The sequence below is a fragment of the Terrapene carolina genome, unplaced genomic scaffold (assembly GCF_002925995.2).
Source record: "Terrapene carolina triunguis isolate 2854851 unplaced genomic scaffold, T_m_triunguis-2.0 Scaffold42, whole genome shotgun sequence".
In the NCBI taxonomy this organism is placed as follows: Eukaryota; Metazoa; Chordata; order Testudines; family Emydidae; genus Terrapene; species Terrapene triunguis.
The window spans coordinates 58,228,376-58,249,575 of NW_020664393.1; the positions used below are offsets into that span (position 1 = coordinate 58,228,376).

At 41.7% G+C, this 21,200-nt stretch overlaps 1 protein-coding gene across 1 annotated transcript in view; it reads left to right on the top strand.

Moving 5' to 3' along the window:
• The first annotated feature begins 2,298 nt into the window (after nt 1-2,298).
• Nucleotides 2,299-21,200, top strand: part of GREB1 (growth regulating estrogen receptor binding 1) — an 80,502-nt gene continuing 61,600 nt past the window's right edge. Inside the window, exons 1-3 of the mRNA XM_024192595.1 lie at nt 2,299-2,455; nt 9,958-10,080; nt 10,938-11,114. Of these exons, the coding sequence (XP_024048363.1) occupies nt 2,299-2,455; nt 9,958-10,080; nt 10,938-11,114 (457 nt within the window). The remainder of the gene's footprint in view (nt 2,456-9,957; nt 10,081-10,937; nt 11,115-21,200) is intronic.

Here is a 21,200-nt window from a genome sequence, read left to right on the forward strand (position 1 = left end):
AACATTTTCCTAAGTGGACATGATCAGGTCTGACGGATCTTGCAAGTTAAGGCTAATGGTCTCGTTTATTAACTAACAACCAATATAGAAAAAATGTTTATAAAATGCATGATTGCTGAATGGCATTTAACTTCCTGATGGTGACTAAATGTTGGGAGCAAGCAGGCTGACCCCATCTTTTTCCAGAAGAAAGCATTTGTTATGCAGGCTTGTGGGTGTGCTACAACCAGTCATATAGCACTCAAATGGTGCCTGCCCTTTCACCGTGAAAAGAGGCCCTACCCAGAAATGTTTATAATTTAGTCAGAGAATATCTTGGTTCTGGATGTGGGAGGGGGGTTCAGCACGTGAACAAAGTGATAACGTTGTTAGCAGGTGTTTCATTATTTCCATGTTATTTTTTTAAAATGTGTTATGTAGATGTATGTAACTATACCTACAACTATGAGGCTTGGGGGATGGACTGGAATTAGCATTAATCTTTTGGTAGCTTCATTAATGGCAGCTGTCTTATACCTTTAAGTAGAAAATGTTTAATGTAATTCATTTTATGAATCCACCTTGGTTTCCTTTTGTATCCCTGTGGTTTGAGATAACATCAGGACAACATTGGCAATGGCAGTGTTTCCTCATTGTCTGCAGTTGTGTTTGGTGTAGCCCGAGGTTAAAGTAGCCTGCAACAGGAGAGAGTACTCTCATTGCACCAGTCCAGAAGGAAAGGGAGGCCGGGGCATGTGGGGGAGGGGGCAGGGCTGGGGAGATCACTGCTTACTCAAGCTGGGAGTTGGCCTTCTGCTTTTAGCAGAGGAAGGGGGATGTGCCCGACCCTTATTTAAGTCCTGAACATAGTCAGGAAGCTCTGCAGCTTACCTGATACCGTTGTGTCTTTGTGAAGCCTCACAACAAATTGAAGTCTCCTCTCTTTAGTTCTGTTTTTATCTGATAATGTCAGTGAGTGTACTTAAGGAATGTGTGTGTGAGAGAGATGTTGGCACTGTTTGTTTTCTGTGTACCACATGCTTATGTTACATGTTGCACACTTTCCTTATTGGTTCTTTGTGCTTGCTAATTGTTGTATATAGTTTTACTGGGGTGGGCAATATAAATATGCAATAAAGTATATAATATCAGACTGTGCCATGTACTGTCACACACAGACAGCAGCTCACTAAAGACACATTTTTGTGTAGAGCGTGGTAGGTGGCTTAGCTTGTTCAAAGTAATTTTTCTCTTGACTGAGTGATTCCTGGAGGCTACTTCCCCACAGGCTTATTTCCCAAGCAGTATCCAGTGTGGGGACAGGGCTGTTCAGTGGTTAGGAATTACTGTCACAAACAGGAAGCATTTCATGCTTTCAATTCACAGTTACTTGAGGAGGGAAAGTTCGTGGGGCCCAGGGCAAGAGCTACTTTGTAGTAGAAAAAAAAAAGCTGACATGGCTTTGCGTTAGACCAATTCATTGTGTTCACAGTGGAAAGCAGGCAGTAAGTGAGTATGTGGAAAGTAAACTACTAGAATATTCTACTGGATTAGACTATTATGGTTCAGTAAACTCCAAAATGAACAAATCATGTGGTTTTACTAATAATAAATGCAATGAAATACTGAATCAAATTGATAACTTATCTGACTCTTGTTCTAAAAACACTTGTGCTTGTTTAGAAGGAAATATATTGTCTCAATGTATTCATAAATCTCCAATTAGTGGGGGAAAGATGCCAGCGATACTTTCAGCCATCCTTTTAAAATGGATTTTAGTTATAGGCAACACTATTTTGCTTGGAGAAAACACTTCTAAAAGAATAGTTAAACTGCTCTAACCATGAATGTTAGGCATGTGTTATGATGGGCCATTGATTTGTCAATACACATATACATAACTGTTATCCACAAGACCCTTTAAAGTATATTCTGTTTGAGATACGGAAAACACAAAGATTGTTTGACAGATAAGAATACTGACTATTGCAAATGCATCTCCTGAATTGCCGTAGTTTGTTAAAGTAGGGAATTACTAGAATCAGATTTCTAGCAACATCTTCAAAAAGGTGTCAGACCTTGCTGCCTTTCTGTTGAATTACAGAATGCTGTTACTTAGATAACTTCCTGTAATTTAGCAGCAGGATCTGTTTAGTGGCTGCTGCTGTCAGTTTTCTTTTTTTCCGCCTTTCAGTGTAGACAATGCAGTGCTCCTCTTTCATGAGAAATGTTGTGGTTTGGCTTCCACACAATGTGATCTCCTAGCTCTGTGAACTAAAATTGAAACGTGGTTTATTTCTTCTTTTTTTGAATAAGAAGATGGGAAATTCTTACGCCGGGCAGCTCAAGACAACCAGATTCGAAGAAGTATTGCATAATTCTATTGAGGCCTCTCTCCGCTCAAACAACTTAGTCCCGAGACCAATCTTTTCTCAGCTGTATTTGGAAGCCGAGCAGCAACTTTCATCACTAGAAGGTAGGAAATCTTGGCATTTATATTTCTGTTCAAATAGAACTATGAATCCATTCCTTGTTCATCCTGTGATCAGCATGAAACTTTCAAATTAAATATAGAGAGATGCAAAAGTATTTGAAGTTGTTTGGGTGCTTTATGTTCTGTGCAACCTCCTCCTCCCCCCAGATCTAATGCAAATTTGAAAAAAGAACTATTTGAAGAGAATAATTATGGAATGCTCTTTGTTTTTACAAAGTAAGGCTCTATTTTGCAAACACTTATGGACATACATAACTGGAAGCACTATGAGTTCACCCACTAAACACAGCAGAAATCTTTGGAGGAGCAGAGCTTTATCTGGTAGTTTGCTTTATAGAATAGAAAATTCTACCATGTTAGACAGTTGCAAAAATACAACAGATTTACAAATGAGAGATGCTAAAAATAATTTTGATTATGAATGAAAGAAGCAAAAATATTTGCAGCCTTCCTATTAAGTATGCTAAGAAGATTTTATGATTAATTTTGGCGTGACAGTGTTTTTAACTTGATCTCCATTTTTCAAGATATTGGCTTAAGCTGTTACCTCGTGTTCTATGGTAAATCCTGCTCATGGCCTCTGGACTGATGTTTAGTGTCTTGGATTTCTTTGATTTATTTATATATTTGCTGAGCTGCTTTGTTGGTGTCTCTTCTACTTCTGTTTGCAATGTTGTTGTACCTGTGATGGTCCCAGGATATTAGAGAAACAAAGTGGGTAAGGTAATATCTTTTATTGGACCAAGTTCTCATGGGGAAAGAGACAAGCTTTCAAGCTACCCAGAGGTCTGTGGTCCAATAAAAAATATTACTTCACCTACCTTGTCTGTTTCTTGTACTCATTCATTTTTCTCTCTGGAGGTGGAATAGTTTAGATGAAATGTGTAGATCTGACAACCAAATTAATTAGAAAAACAAGTGCTAATACATAACATCAAGTCTACTTAGGTGCTAAATTGTGTTGTTCTCAGTGGGTCTGACAATGTGCAGGCAACATTATCCTGTTGGTGCACATATTTCCTCTCTCTCTCAACTAACTACTGGAGTAATGTTGCATTTGTTTCCTCTGTGTGTGTGTTCTTTTGTAGCCTGCAAAAGATGATGTAGGCACATATGGAATGCAAAATGTGTAAGGTATAATATAGTCTGTAATGAAATAAGCATTCTAAAAAAATATCAATCCAGCCACTGAAAACAAATGAAATCATTTTGAAAAGATTAAACACTTGCCAATATCTCACTGAAAATATTGAAAAAACATTCTATTTAGAAACAGATCTGCTTATATCTCATACACGTTTAATTTTCTCCCTCCATTCTTTACTGCTAGCTAAGGACATTTGCATGAAAACATAATCTCTGAGTGTCCATCTGCTCCTGCTGCTTATTCCCCACATGAAGTGCTTATCCTCTATTGGGAATTTCATAAATGTTTCCATGGCAACTAACTCTTATGTCACAAAGTGGATTATGACATCAGCTGGGAAAGATGCTGCAAGAGCAGATGCATAGTTCCGGGACAAAGGTGCAGTTTTCACACTTCTGTAGCTCCTTTCATTTAAGGGTCTCAAAGGGCTTTACAGACCTTCCTAGCCTGATCCGTTTTTGGGTTTTTTTTGCAGTCAATGTGAAGAGAATCAGGCCTCAATTAATTAAACCTCACAAATCTTTGCCTAAAGCATTCCCTTTCATGCAAATATCAGAGGGTGGAAACTCTTTATGGATTGCCTAATAGAGCTTTTCCTGGGTTGTTGCATAAGATGGTTGAGGTTGCAATCTCACATCTTACATCCAACTCCAGCCCCCCCAGAACAAACAGGAGTTTCCTCCTCTAGGAACCATGAAGCGCTAAGATCTGAGGGGTGGAGGGCAATAACCTTGAAGCAATGGGCCATCCTTGTGGAGGCACTGTGCCACGACACCAGCTCTTGGTCCCCCAACTATCTGTATCCTCCCTATTCCCTGACTCCTTGACACAGTGGGTCTGTTGTGGTGCATTTTATTTGTGGTCCTAGCATTTCCTGCCCCAATACAGTGTTTTCAAAGTGTAACCCATGCCTACTTGGTGTGGGGCTCTGTCCCCCTCTTGTGGCACCTAGACCATCTAGAGATTGATGAGTCACTTGGTTAAGTGCCATGTGACTTTTAGCTCATGCAGTAGAGCAGTGGCTCCCAAACTATGGGGCACACCCCCCTAGGGGGACATGGAGGAATGTCCGGGGGGGGGGACGTGACGGGGCCTGGGCAAGTCCCCACTCAGGGGTGGGGAGGGAGCACCACCCAGCCCCACTCTGCCCCCAGCTCCGTTCCAGCCTGGCCCCAGCCCCTGGCTGCAGGTGTGGCCCCTGCTCGGCCCCCGGCCCAGCCGTGTCCCTGCTTCCAGCCATCGGCCCCCGGTCTTGGTCCCCGGGACCCACTCCCAGCCACGGCTCGACTCCTGGCCCCAGCTGTGGCTCTGCTCCCGGCCTGTGGAGGGGGGCACAGGCACAGTCTATTAATGGTAAGGGGGGGGGCGTGAAAGAAAAGTTTGGGGACCACTGCAGTAGAGGCTCATACACTAAGCTTCAAAGGTCCCAGGTTCGATCCTGCCTGCTGATGACCGGGGTCTGTCGCCATTATACAAGCATGGAGGGAACCATGGGTTAAGTGATTCACCCAAGGTAATACAGTGAGTGGCAGAGCAAGGAATAGAGTCCAGGAGTTCTGATTTAACATTCTCTGCACTGCCAGCTAAGTCGTATAGGCACAAAATGACAAAAATACAGATGCAGAATTGTCTCTAAGCAGAATGACTCTGGTATCCTGTTAGGCACTAATGGCATCACAAGTTGCTATAGCTTCTTGCCATATTTGAAGAGAGTGCTTTTCTGAAGTGATCTTGCAGCTCACACTGCATTTTTTTGGTGTTAGTTTGCCCTGTTCACCATACCACTTGGCAGCAAAACCAACCACTATGACATCAGTCAGGTTTTTTGTTCCTGCTGTTGTTGTTCTAATTTTAAAATTGTTAATTTAAAAGGGACACTGTGAACTTGAAATATTGTTAATTTAAAAATAAATGAGTTGAAAGTAGTTTCAGGTTCTACCCCTACCCCTAATTCCCACCTACCGATTTTTGTGGTTCATATAATCATTTTCCTATTTAAAATAAATGTTTTTCTCTCCCCTGTTGCTGTGTGAAAGACCTTCACAAATAATAGGGCAAAGTGCCTACGCAGTAAAACTAGACTAGTGTTATTACAATTTATGATTATATATTACAATTTAAATCCTATAAATGTGAAACAGATTATAGCCTGTGTTATGTGGGAAATCAAACTGAATGATCATAATGGTCCCTTCTGAACTTAAAAGTCTGTGCCAAATATGCACAAAGTAAACCAGCTGAAATTAAGGTCTCTTTTCAGCCTGTAGATTTTTAAGCTATTTTTTCAAATGTCACTATGTCTAAATTACAACATTTTTAACTCCAGTTTTTGCATATCATTTTGATAACACAAGATAGAGCAAGGGATAACCCCTTGTTACTATTACAATACTATATTATTCAACAAAACGATTGCTTTTAAAACATTTTTTTCTGTATCCTAAAACTTTGTTTAGACATCTCTAGACAACTATTGTCTTGTTTGCTGCTGTTACTGTTTTATATAGATCTGTTTGCGTCCATTAATCATCATATCCATAATCATTTTGAGGACTATATATTAAATAAACTAAAAGCTCCATGGGTTCCATCAACACTGTTTGTCACTCTTTTTTATCTTTGCCCATGTAGTGATGCATTCTCTCTCTTCTCCTGTATTGGCTCATTCAGCTTTTGAAACTGCTTGAAAATATTCTTTAAATACTGATTCTCTTTAAATGATCCTGCTTCCAGTTTGCTGGATTGTCTAAAAGCCTAGAGAGTCTGATGTGACCTCTCACCTTTAATCTTGCCTTTCTAATGACTAGCTTTTAAAGTCTTCTTCTTTTCGTGGGTTTTGGAGCTTGGAGAACCCTCCTCCAGATGTTTAGTAGAGTGACATACAGGCACTTCCTAGGATGGTTTGATGGGTGTAGTAGATGTGGAGGGTGTTTGGCTGGTGCTAGTTTAGATTTCTTGTAGTCTCTGCCCTGACTATTGGGGGCATTTTTGAGCTGTAGCTAGTCTGTGTCTGTTACAGTATGGACATGCTTCCCTGTTGCATCTTAAAAGATTGGGGGCCAGATTCTCTGCAGGTGTAAATCTGTATGGGCCCATTGAAGGCAGCGGAGTTGTGCCATTTTCCACCAGCTGATGATCTAGCCCTGTATATTTTTTTCCATTTTGAGATTGGTGGGGACGATCTTATAATGTGAACTTTTCCTTTCTCATTAATGCCTTCTGTCTATGGACGTGGGGACATGTGGCCTCACCTTGAGGTGGCTCAACTGGCATGAGAGCTTTTGCTGCCTCTTACTGGAGACGTCTAGGGTACTGTGTGTCTCATAAGGCAAAATCCACATAGTTCCTAAGGTGCACAGGAGAGGGTCTTGTGCCTGCAGCTTACTTAAGGTGTGCAGGAGAAGGGCCCCAGCAGACAGCCCCTGTAAGGTGGGTGGGTTAAGGCTTTTCAGCAGTGTCTAATCAAGTGGTCCCACATTACAAAATGTATTTTTAGTCATTTCTTCTTTAAAAACAACTAAAACTCCATAAAGAACTATGGGCTCTCTCCTCAGGTAAGGGGGGTGGATCATGGGGAGAGCGTGGGGGCCCCGGGCTGGGAGGAGTCACGTGAGGAGGTCACGTGCCCTCCTGTGTGTGGGGGGGGGGTTTGCGAACCAGTAAAAAATGGATTCCACTTGCACCACTGATCATATGACATGTTAGCTTCTGAATTCTGCACATCGACATCAATGGCAGTTGATCTCAATGGGAGTAGGACTGGGATTTAAGTGCAGTAACATAGTAATAGTAAAATTAATTGGCATATACAGACCATCCAAGGGGGGTCAGGAGTATGATGCCCTTGCTCATATTGACTAGTACCCCACTCAGCTTCAGTGGGACTGTTTGTGGAGTAAGGTGCTATTCAACATTAATAAGGGTATCACAGCCTAGATCTAGGTTTGCAGCTAAATTATCTTTGCAGTTAACTGGCTCATCCCCTGATTTGCACCTAAGGAAGTCTCTGTTGCTGGTTGAAAATAAGTGTTATGGCTATTGATTTAAGCCTTCATCCCAATGACTTGCACACATACATTACATTACTCATGTGAGTATAGTCCCATTGAGTAAAATTACACACATATTTAAGTGTTTGCAGGATTGGGGCTTAGATTAGTTTTTAAAAGAATACTTAGCAAGAGGAGAACCTATCATGTAAAATTTCAATCAATAAAGATGCACTTGATCACGACTGAAAATAATGTAAGCAGAAAAGACTGAAAAATGCAATGAGGCTGTAGAAATAATTCTATAAAGATGGTAGCAATAACGGTCTGATACATTGCACTAGCTGTGAAATATTATCTGATCATGTAATTCAGCTGGTGTCAATCAGTATAGCTCTGTTGACTTAATGGAGCTATGCTAATTTACATCAGCCAAAGATCTGGCCCTGTAACACACAAGGGGTAGAGCTAACGTTGAGTCCATTTGTAACATTGTTGTTTCCTAATTTACAAGTGCTTCATTGTGCAACTTTCACCTTCTGTAGACTATTTTAAAAAAAAAATGGAATTATATTGTATAGACTGCAGATACTCAAAATGTACAGTTTTTTATCATGCTGACAGCTGTGTGTGAGGGTAGACCATTAGTCTCCTGTGCTCTGTGCGGGGGATGTCTACACTGCAACAAAAGATCCACGGCTCCCAGTCTCAGATGAACTGACTCTGGCTTCTGGGGTTTGGGCTGCGGGGCTAAAAATAGCAGTGTAGGCATTTGGGCTCAGGTTGGAGTCCTGGCTCTGAGACCTGGCAAGTGGGACGGGTCTCAGAGCCAGGGCTTCAGCCTGAGCCCAAATGCCGACACTGCTATTTTTAGCCCTGCAGCCCAAGCCCCAGAAGCCCAAGTCAATTGAGCCGGGCTCTGAGACACATTGCTGCGGGTTTTTCTTTGTAGTGTAGACATACCTTAAGATCTCATCCACATAAACATGGGGCTTAATGTGGGAAGCCGTTTTTTTACACTCAGATTTAAAATCGGATTTTGACTCATAACCATGATTTGCAATATGCTTGAAAATAAAGACCAAACCCCTGAACTATGCCTGTTAGTGCAAAATGGAGCTGTCACTCATGTCGTATAGCTGCACGTTTGCTTTTGGATTCCTTTCATTCTTAATCTGAAAGCCTGCACAGCTCTCCCCTGCCTAAATCTCTGCTCCCGCGTTTTGTTACTCCCGTCTCTGCATTCCAGTGACAAAGGCTGCTTCACTTCTCCCTTTGTCCCCTCTTTACCTCTTGTCTTTGTGCCTTCTCCCATGTTATTCCCTGTGCGTACCACTCTGCCTTTATCCCTGTTCACCAGGGGATCAATCTTGCTACTCATGTGAGTAAAGGTAAGCATATACTTAAATATTTTGCTGTCTTGAGGCCAGAGTGCTTGGCACCTTTCAGGGTCAAGCTTCCAACACCCAACCTCTCCTCTTTCAGATCCCTCATTAAAACTCACTTATTCTGCAAAACTCACAAATGCTAACCCTGGAGCCCTTAATTAAGGAGGGGACAAAGTGGGGGAGGAGGGTCACAGAGAAAACTCCTCTGTGGCTGACCCCGCCCATGGGATTTCCAGGGCCTCATCCAAAAGTCCACTGAAACCAGTGGAATGACTCCCATTGACTTTGAGCTTTGGAACAGACACACCTTCCCCATCCCAGTGGGTTTTGTATTGTCCATCAATTTAAGATCTTTGGGGCAGGGGACTATTTTTTGTTCTGTTTCGGGTACAGCATCAAGTATATAGTCAGCACTTAACTATTGATAATCTGCATTTGATCTTTTGCTTTGTGAGAGCATCTCAAAGTGATTAGACATTGTAAATATCGAAAACAAAGGTCAAGGGGGCTTTTATGAGGACAGAGTTCTATTATTGGCAACTCCCTGGGTTCAAATGTCGTGAGTCAGCCCCCCCAAAATCATGAGTCTGACTTCAAAATCATAAGATTTTAAAAATAAAAATTTGGGGGTTTGTTTCTATTTGCCTTCTGTTTTCTGAGATTTAAGTGCACTCAGGTCACATTTCAAAGCTTTTCTTCACAATCACAATTGCCGAACCTTTTTTTTCTTTTAAATGAAAGTTGAAATTCTCACATGATCACAGGGTTCCAGGACCTGGAGCTTTAAGAAAAACACCAAACATTGTGAGACTTGGCAACACCACAGTTCCTTGCAAAAACAAGGGAATCTTACTTTTCTATAGCGCTTGCTGTAACTGGGACACTGCTCATTCCCAGGATCAGCTATTGCCACAGCTATCTATTGTCTAAATGTAATTTTTTCCTGTGGTACTTTTGTAGCAGGCAGCAGAGTGGATAATGAGGAAGAAGAGGAGGAGGAGGAAGAAGAAAGTTCAGAATCAAGTAGCCCTCCTCTCTCTTATCAGATGAAACCTCCTCCTGAAGGCTGCTGCACTACTGATGGTAAGAAATTCACAAGACTCAAAGTTTGGCAACTGATCCAATGGTCTATTCAGGCACAGCTCCCATTGGTATCAGTGGGAACTGGGGTCCCAGTAAAGAGTGCAGGATTGATTCCAAACATCATAACAAGCACCTTCCAAGTGGCTCATCAAAATTAGGTATATAGAAATTGTGGGGCTATCACAGTTTGTTACCTCTTAGACAAAACTAGAAACTTGGTTGATCATACGTGTGTCTTTGCTGAATCGTTCAAAGGAGCACTTCTATGTCAGGATGAAGGAGGGGACTAGCCAGCAACTTGAAATCTATCCAGTTTTAAAAAAACTCGAGTTTAAAGTAGTTTCAGATATTACACCTGCTGCTGAGTGCTCTGCCAACTTTTGTGGTTTTATCACCATATTTTCCTATTTAAAACAAAAATTTTCTGCCCTCTCCTGTGGCTGGGAGAAAGACCCACACAAACAAGAGGGAAAAGACTGTATCAAAACTGTAAAACTGCCCAGACACCAAGTGCTATTGTCTCTTGTTAAACATACAGCTTAATATAATCTTGTTTATATTGTTAAATGTATACAGTTCCATAAAATGTATATGTTGTGCAACATAGATGTGTTTCTGTTGCTGCAGAAAACTTTATTTTTACATTTCCCAATTTTTATTTATTCATTGTATTTCTAGCATTCGTTTATAGCTCGCCAAGTAGCCGGAAAAATATTGACACTGAAGTTAAACTTGACATTAGGTTAACATGTTTTTTAAATAAAAAGAAAAGTTGGAGTTTGTTCAATAAGGAAATTGTGAAGAATTAAGCAAAATGACCTTTGACCTCAGAAACGTGTTGCATTTGTTTTTTCTAGGTTTCTGCCAGGCTGGTAAAGACTTGAGGCTGGTATCCATTTCCAATGATCAAATTGAGGTGCCTTCGGGTTTTTTACTTGTTGGTGCTAAATCGCCAAATCTGCCTGATCACCTTTTAGTGTGTGCCGTAGATAAAAGATTCTTGCCAGATGACAATGGGCGTAATGCCCTGTTAGGTAAGTGCCCTTGCTCACACTAAGTGGATGCTGTTTTGGACTACAGTCATATCTACTCTTGTTGCAAAGTGAATATGGTAGATCTTATTTCCATCACTTGTAGACAATAGTCCTCCCTGATTGCTCACAGCAAGATAACCTTTTAGAGCTGGCTGTGTTTGCACTGGAAAGAGTACAGTGTGAGCCACTCCAATACAAATGCTGCATCTCCTTTTATCCTGAGAGAATGCTGTGCCTCCAGCTGAAGGTTAAAGTCATTGTCAGGTCAGTTTGAATTACGGTTGCCTGAACTACACCTTCAGTAACTGAGCTATTTCTGCACTGCTGTCTGTCTGTTACCTTTCTAAACACCGATATGTACCACTGCCCTTCTCAGATGCAGTTACTCTTAGTGAACCATTGTGGCAGATACCTGGAATGAATCATAAGATTCTGCAGTGCAGTTGCTATTGGTCGTTTGGGCCACAGAAATTCATAACCCTTTTTTAGATTGTGATCCCTTTTGGGCAGGAATCAAGTCTTCCAATGTATTTGGACGGTCCCTAGCACAACAGGGCTCTGCTGCTCCCAGCTGGGGACTTTGGATGCTACTGAAGTATGTATGTATACATAAAAATAAGAGTTACAAGTCAAAGTTTTGATTTGACACATAAGCAGACAATATTGTGTGTCTGTCTTTGGTCTTAAAATAGAAAATATTTAATGCCAAGGATAGTGGGGAAAACACAGGAATTTTGTTATTCATCAATGTAGGTGTTTGGCCCCTGAACTGTAATTAGGTTCTGGTATCTGGTTGGTAGTGGTCACAGCCCTTCCGATAAGTTATGGGCCTGATTCAAAGCCCATTTAAGTCAATGAGAGTCTTTCTTTTGGCTCAGGCCCAGTATTACTGTTGACAGTAGTATTGAAAAGCCTCTAACATCTGAAATCATATGGATGAATGAGCTAATTATGAACACGATAAAAACTGAAGTAGTTTGTGTAATTAGGTGCAGTGATATTTAAATCTACAAGAAAATGGGTTTTTTTGGTCACGCTTTTCAAGTTTGACATGTAGCATTTTATCAAAAATTGTTGTGCCTCTTCTGTCCAACACTGAGCTTTAATTATTAAAAGAACAAAAGAAAGAAAGTTGTCACTGGGTTTGTTAGCCTTTTTGATGATCAAGAAATGATCCTCGCAATTTCACTTTTACCGACGCCAAAGGTTCCGATGTGAACTCGGTTGCTATCTCAATTTGAATAAGATTGAAAGGCATTTGGGATAACAGCATAGTGTGAAGGTGCATAATGTAACTCCATGTACAGTAATGTCTTTCGGCATGGGATCTTCCTGACTTGGATTAGCCACAATAAAATTGACCAGTGATTGTAAAGGAATTAAGGGGGTTGTAAATCAGCCAAGTGTTGTCATTTTAAAGATACAGACAGGAATGTTGTACCACTCAATTCATTCACTGCTAGCACTATTAACAACTTAAATTCCCTAGGCTGTAAGCACAGAGGAAGTAGTATATTTGTTAATTGCATGCTAAACAAGAACAGAAAAGGACAATAAGGAGCATTTGATAATAACTCACTATTTTTTGTGCTACTTGTGTCCTCAGTTTGCACATTCGATGCTATATTAGTTGCCTGTAAGCTATTTATATGCTTAACATTTTTGATAATTTTATCACACATGAAAACCAATGAAGCAAACACTTTGCTTTTGTGAAACATTTTAGCAAAGCTGTAGAATTAACCCTGGAAAGTCTGGAATAAACTTCAACCAAAAAGAAGCTACATATTTAACATCCTGATTCAGGCCACAGAAATTGCAAACAAAGGAACACTCCTGAGTCCTATAATCTGATAAAGAATAGGGTGCAGTTTATTGTCATCAGGGTAGCATGGTGGTGGTACAACAGTACACTAACCATGTTTAGGTAAATAAAGATTGTTTGGTTCTGTTCTCACTAGCTATGTCTTCATTGCAGCTGGGAGCAAGCCTCCCAGTCTGGGTAGACAGCCTGTCTATCAGGACTCGAGCTTGTCTTGGGCTGCAGTTTGGGCTCTCAAGCGTAGGGGATCAGGTGGACTTGAGAGCCCACGCTCCAGCCCAAACTGCAATGTCCACACTGCTATTTTTAGCATGCTAGCTCGGGTTCTGCTAGCAAGAGTATATCTAGGCTTGCTCACAGCTGCTGTGTAAACATACCCATGTATGTTGGTGTAAACCAGGATTAACTCTGTTGCAGCCAATGGAATTATACCAGGGTAAGTGAAATTAGAATCAGGCACACAGTCTCACAAGCCAAACAGTTTTATTTACAAATGAAAGGTATTGTCTTTGACAACTGAGTTTGTCTTCAGTTTATTGTTTGCTGGACTAACATGGTAACCACTTTGTCTTGCACTAAATTCAAGCTGATAACTGCAAAGGACTTTATAGAAAGGAACATAAGAACATAGGAACATAAGAACAGCCATACTGGGTCAGACCAATGGTCCGTCTAGTCCAGTATCCTGTCTTCTGACAGTGGGCAAAGACAGGTGCTTCAGAGGGAATGAACAGAACAGGTAATCATCAAGTGATCAACCCCCTCTTTTTATTTGATGGCTCTGAAAGAAGGGAACAGATTAATTATTCCTGAAAGTCTGGGTTTGAGACCATTTTCCTTTGCAAAGCCGTGGGTATGTGTATTTGTAAACAAAAATGAAACTGGTGCCCCAAAATATTTAGTAACTGTAGAGGTAACAGGCTCCATTTTCCAAAATGCTGAGTACTTACTGAGAGTCTATTGGAGCTGAAGACATCTGGCGCTTTCCAGGAGGTGCTGAGCACCTTACAGGATGAAGTGCAATGTTTGTAACCCATGAGACACCTCATTTTCTTTCCTGGGTCAGTGATGTTTGTGTAAAGGGGGAGGGTATTGTTCACTATTGTAGATTATTCAGAAGGAAAACACACCCAAGAAATGTCTTAGTGGTTTCCAGGCTATTCTTGAGCTGGCTCCATATCAGTTTGTGGATATGCCTGTGGGGCATTTGTAGGCTCAGAAGGAAAATACACCTGAGGAGCGTCTCATAGTTTCCTGACGTTATCTTTTGACTCCTAGTCTTGTCTCCATGACAGGCTGTTGACATGTCTCTGGGGCATGTATAAGGTTAGTTTATTGATTATGGTAAAAGGTTGTATTACTCTCCTAGATAGCTGTTCCTGTGATTCATGTGCCATTCATATTCCACATAATATTCCACTGGAAAGGCCCCCTTCTTGGAAACGTGTGGATGTCTGCTTCAAGCACAACCATTTGTGTGTAATAGCACAGGAGCCTTAATTCGTACCCTGAGAAGCTCCATTGCACCAGCTTATCTTTATTAATCAGAATTAGATTCCTTGCCTCACAGCCCTGCAAGGAACTCAGTATTTTGCCAATAAGAAGCCTTTTCCTCGTGCCTGGAGATCTGCTAGAAACTGATGGAAAAGGCAGTGTTGTGATTGGGGTCATTGTTTCCCCAACAGATGCAGCTAATACATCCCCCCCCCAAAGGTTTATCTGTTTATTTCCCCTACTTTTCATGCTTTGAAGTGGGACTGTGAGGACAAATAATGCTGCTAGTGTCTCCTACCATCTTCCTCCCAGAGACAGAAAACAGCTGCACAGATCATCCCCACTTCCATTGCTAGGAGTAAGAAGTGCATTTATTTTAGTCACTGGCTGGGGACAGAATAATATAGCAAAAAAGATTAATTTGCATATTGTTTGTAAACCTGGTTGTAGATGAAAGGTTCCATTGTGAAGTATTGTATTGTTACTACTATTGTTGGATGAAATGCACAGGGTGTATCCCAAGCTCATTATAATAACAAGCAGGACTGAGCAGTCTTGCCTGGTCTTATAAAAACAAACATGGCTTCAGACGAAATTGAACTGAAAGCCCCTCCACACTGGACCGGCATTAGGTTCGCGGTGCTGGGGTAGAGTGTGCATACATGTAATGGTGGGTCGCAGAAAAAAAGACAAAATGCAGTTGGTGGGTCACCTTATTAAAAGGTTTGGGAACCACTGCTCTATTTAACCAGGGGCAGCATAGTAAGGGTCAGTGCAAACAAACTTTTCCAAACTGTCCTACTAATGAGCCTCAATCCTGACCCAGAGAGTCAGTAATTGTACAGTAAGAAGACAGGTCAGTCTTCATGCTCTGTCAGTCCTTTGCCTCTCTACTTTAACTAACTGACAACTGGGTATACTTGTCTGCTAGGTTGTGGACAGATTCATCCAAACCCATTTCATATAGAAGCTGAAGACTTTTCTGATGGTAACAACCTTCAGTCACTATTGATGTAGGTGGATTTGAACTGGTGACCTGGAGGTGAAAGGCTTTTATCCCTTATATTCTATGAATTGATCTCTTGTTCTCTTGTGAAATCAGCCTTATGACATAGATAAATTAGGACAGCTGCCCTGAATCCCCTGACCTTTGCCCTTTCTATAATGTATGGAAGCCTATTTGATTTAGTTTATTTATGAAACTACCTGTCTTTCCTATCAATTGCTGCTTCCAGACATTGGCATGTAAATGTGGCATGTGAAGAGGAAGGGAATAGTGAAATTTTGAGTTCTCATCCTGCATAATCCCTGTTGCCATATATTGGGTTATGAATAAGGTCAGAATGATGCTTTTTAAACCCTTGAGTTAGCCATATGATGATAATATAAGTGCTGTGTGGCATCTTTATTTCACCATGATCTGAGCACAATATCAACACTTGAAAACAAAATGAGATCCTCTTAGGATCTCTTCTCAGTCAGATAAGGGTTCCCAGTTAGTCGAATGTTCTCAGCTCCACTAGGACCCTCTTCTAATCCATATTTGACTGATAAAGGATTTCTTAGATGCTCTTAATAGTTGACATAAAGTCCATGCTGTGTTGTAGTTCTCAAGTTATAGTAGTTGAAATATGCTAATGAAAAATAAGTGGACAAAGCTGACTGTCAATGAAAGTAGAGTAACAATAGGGGGACATGATATGGATAGCTGTTTTGGAGGGAACTTGCAGCAGGGAGATCTCAGGAGAGTGCTGAGAAGCTGGTGGGTGGTAGAGAAAGGAGACTGTTTCGATTTTTAAAAGGCTTTTCAAATAAAAGAAGTTGTAAAATGTGCAGTCTCTGAGTCCTTTTCAAAGCGAGTGGTCAATATTAGATGCATCTGAGACACTTATCAGCTCTCTCACGCATACTGAAATGATTAGTGTCGACAACATTCGGTGGTGTTCTAGCCTTACCTTAGCTTTAAGTTGTTGTCTTGTATGTTACTATGTAGTGGTTTGTGATCTGAGGGGTTTAGGAGGAAGCCATGCCCTGCCTATGTGTGCAGGAGTTGTTACTTGTAACATTCCAATAAATTCCTGTAATTCTATAAGTGAGTATTACAACTAATAGCAGCAGCTGGAAAACCACAATGCTGTGGCTATGGACTTAGGAGCTGAAATAAGTCTGATCTATGGTGAACACCCAGTCCTGAAAGGGAAAAAGATTTGTACTGCAGGAGTTAAACTGATGACCATTAATCATCAGCCACTGCAGACAACAGGAGATTGGTATGCTGCCCCCGATTTGCAGGACGGATACTTCCACATGGGAATATATCCTAGCTACAGAAAGTACCTTTGCTTTATAGCAAGAGACATCCACTACCAGTACATGGTGCACCCCTTTTGGTCTGTCATTGGCCTCAAAGGTCTTCACAAAATGCAGGCTGGTAGTAGTGGCCCACCTGTGCCACTTAGGTGTCCAAATTTTCCCTTACCTACACATTTGGCTATTAGGTGGAGCTCAAGCATCCAAGTCAACAGCAGCATCCTCATTATCAGACAGCTGTTCTCTCATCTGAGTAGGCTGACCAGACAGCAAGTCTGAAAAATCGGGACAGAGGGTGGGGGGTAATAGGAGCCTATATAAGAAAAAGCCCCAAATATCGGGACTGTCCCCATAAAATCGGGACATCTGGTCACCCTACATCTGAGCTTGAAGCTGAATTTAGACAAATCAAAGTTGCAGCTGATAGAGTGTATAACATTCATAGGAGCAGACCTCGATGCCATAACTGTGATGGCCTGTCTTCTGGTGGTCAGGTTTCAGTCCACTTTCTCTGAAGGCCTAAAATCCAATACCGTTACAGCAGTGCATTCCTGTCTACAACTACTGGGCCACATGGCCTTGTACGCATATGTAACTCTGCATGCCAGACTTCACCTTCATTGTCTATGGGCCTTGCTTCATTTGGTTGATCTTCTGACTAAGCATCCTCTGGACGTGCTCGTTTATGTAGCTGCACGAGTGCTTGAAACCCTGGACTGGTGGCTGGACCCTCACAATGTGTGGAAAGAGCTGCCTTTTCTATCTCCTGAGCCAGCTTTGACTCTGGTTACAGATGTGTCTACCAAAGGCTGGGGGGTCCACCTTGGTTGACGTTGTGCGCAAGATCTGTAGTCACTGTAGGAGGTGTCTCTGCACCTAAATGTGCTGGAGCCCTGTGTGATTCATTGGGCCTAAGAGACATTTATGTCTACCATCAAAAACCATGGTCATCTGTACATATCTTTTGCAGACATTATGCCATCACTTAGGCCTCTTGGGACGATGGCAGATTGGGCAAGTAGGAATTGCAGTCTCTATTCAGATAATCCAAAGTCCCCCCATCGGTAAGTGAGCTGCTACGGAGTCACCTGCAATGGAATATATATGTTCACAATCACTTCAAGAAGAAAAATGGTCTACTTACCTAAAGTAACTTTTGTTTTTTGAGATCTGTTGTGCACATATATATTCAATGACTGCCCCATCTTCTCTGCTACTTCGGACGATAATTTCACAAGTAGCATGAAGGAATGGAGAGGGAGGTGGCAGACACGCCCTTTTATGGTCCTGGCTCAGCACACCAGGAGAGCTGGAGTGCATGTGCCGCCTAGTGGTACCACTAGCAAAAGTCTCTGACTCAAGTGTACTGGGCGCACGTTATGCCTGCAGTGGAACGTATATTCAGTTGAATGTATATGTGCACAATGCATCTCAAAGAATAAAAGTTACTATAGGTAAGTAACCATTTTATCTACTGAAGGAGACTGGGGAAATCTACACAGTTCAGGAATCCGTGGATCCAGCTACCAACTTGTTAATGTTTGATGGTAACAGGATTATTTTGCTAGCAAGCTTACAGAGAACGATACTAGATCATCTGGGGTATGAAAAGACACAGCTGTTTATCTGACAGATATTTTGGCTGGGCGTGGCTGCAGATGTTAAGGACTGGGTACTTTCCCATCTTACCTGTCAGGAAAGGAAAGCGCTGGCAAAGAAGAGACAGAATTAGGAGCACACCAACCCGGCAAGTTCTAGGTGTTCATACAGACTGACTTGGAAAGGCCCTCTGTCAGAAACACCAGCTGGAAATCGATATTTGCTGATAGTGTCTGACACCTTCTCAAAGTATGCTGTGGCATGACCACTGAAGGATAAAAGGACTGAGACAGTTACAGATGAATTGATGAAACATGTAGTGTTGCAGTTTGGCCCACCAAACTGCATCTGCAGTGATCAGGAGAAGGAATTTGAATCATGGTTGTTACAGGAGGTTTTCTGACAACTCCAGATGACCAAGGTGAGAGCTGGAGTTGCCTACCCTGCAAGTAATGGGAGTGTGAAGAGAGTGCACCACTGGCAGTTTGTCAGCGAAGACCAACGAGACTGGGATACTAAGTCACCTTTTGTCATCATTGCATAGAACACAAGCGTACACTCACCTATCCATTACTCTCCTATGAGGTTATTTTTGGACTCTGCACACTCATGCTTCCTTGCGACTTGATGTTCAGGCTTCAAGAACTGGCAAGACCCCCTGCTCTTATGCAGGTGGGTGATGTGGTGGAGCCGTATATCAGTGACCTGAGGACAGCATTCCAGAAGATGGAGGAACAGATGAGTTGGAAGCGAGCATGTCAGATACAAGATGCCAGAAAAAAAGAAAATTGTGCCCATCCAAGAAGGAGAAAAGGTATAGCTATGCAACTGGAAAAAACAGTCTGGAAAAAATCCCCAAAGTACTCCTTTTTGGAGGGGATGTTACACAGTGATTAAGAAACTAAACAGCTTATCCTTACTGATACAGAAAGTAAGACCTTGCCATTCTGTAGTGCATCAAAAACTGGTGCACACATTCATTGAAAGAAAGGGGAAGGCAAACACTGAGGATACCCAACAATTATCCCAGAAGGATGCAGAACAGGAACCTAGCAGGCTCCTGTGGGTCATAATGGGAGGCCAGTTGTGGAGGAGGAATTGCTGGGATGTTCTTGGGACCTCAGCACATGCTGTCTTCAGCAGACAGTCTGTGTACAACAGATAGAGGACATGAACCCTGCAGTTACTGATAATCTACATCCAACTATGAATGAGATGTCAGTGACTGAATATAGGCCTCTAGTGGGCAGACCAACACAGAAACCTGCATGGATGGCAGACTACCTGGGTTCCTAGCAGTTACTGTTTTTAAACTCTTATTTAACTAGAGGGGGGAAAGTTGTAATGGTTATTGTAGACAGCAACTCATCCAGTATATGGTGCTATATCTTTATCAGAGTGTTAAGGTGTTGTGTTGTACATTGTTATGTTGTTGATCTGACCTATGGGTTAGCAGGAAGTTCAGTCCTGCCTGCTTGTGCTGGAGTTGGTACTTGCAGTGTTCCAATAAATCCCTGTGAGAAATCCACACTCCTGAGAGACCTAGTTATACCAACCTAGCCTGTGGTGTAGACAGCGCTAGGTTGACAAAGGAATTCTTCCATTGACCTAGCTACTGCCTCTTGGGAAGGTGGGTTACTTATGCTGATGGGAGAATCGCTCCTGCAGGCATAGGTAGTCTCTACACTGAAGCACTACAGCAGTGCTGCTGAAGCATTTTAAGTGTAGATGAGCCCTAAGTGAACATTAGGTTTCCTAATTGATCTCACATGGCTAAATGAGATTGCTCAGGGGGTCCGTAAGGGGCTATGGAACCTTTCAGTGCAGTCTCTGCTAGTTTGAGTCTGGTCCAGCTTGTGGTCACTGATCTAAGTGAGTGATTTAGGAAGCTTAGTAGGAAGCTGGTCATGGAGCACGAACTCTTTTCAAGTTTACCACAGAGCAGGCACTGTATCATGGTAACTGATCCAAGTGACCGTTCTGTGGTGCACATGAAAAGATTTTGTGCTCCATGACCTGCTTCTCACTGGACAGCTGTTTCTGTCACCAGTTTTGGCAGCCTGGCAGTCGGTCTCAGCAAATAGATAAAGGCTAGAACATGCACAGACAACACTGTCTTGCAATAGGAAATGGTCCCCTCTATGGTCAGGCTTAAAAAAAATCTGGGTAGGTGTCAGTGTAGGGAAAAGTTCACTGCTGCTGGCCACGGTTTCTGTGTTCTGTGGATGAACAGGGGATTTCATTCTCCAGTTTTCATGAACTCTGAATCTGGTTAGAACACACGTAACACTGTACAGCTTTAATCACATTGGTTTTATTTTTGGTTCCTTTTACTGTTGCCTTTAATTACTGAAGTAACTGAAGGTTTTGTCCTGTTACTGTTGATGTTTGTGTGATGTTAGACAGATGGTTTTGTGATACCTGGTTTAATATGGAGGCTTATGCAGAGTGCTAATTTGTCCTAGTGTTATAAGTCATAGTGACCTTTACTAACCTATATACCAGAACCTGAGATGTAACAGTCATATTTCAATACACTTTAGCTCCAACATATACCCAGCAAAAAGATCTAGTACTCTTAGATACCAGACCAACAGAGGATGAATTTTGGCCTTTAATACATTCTGCTGAGCCGTTACGAGGCTAATGGGGAGAGTAATCAGATTTGTAAGCAGAGCGAACAATACTTTTCCTGGTATTCTCCTGAACAAGTGTTTATAGAGCATTATATTTCAGTGGCTGTGCTTTTAGTTTACCTTATCTCAGTAAAACAAAAATATTGACAGTTAATTTGAAAACTTAATTTGTGTGAAAGATGTGACTTAAAATATTAACATAAGCTTCCCTATTATCACCTATTG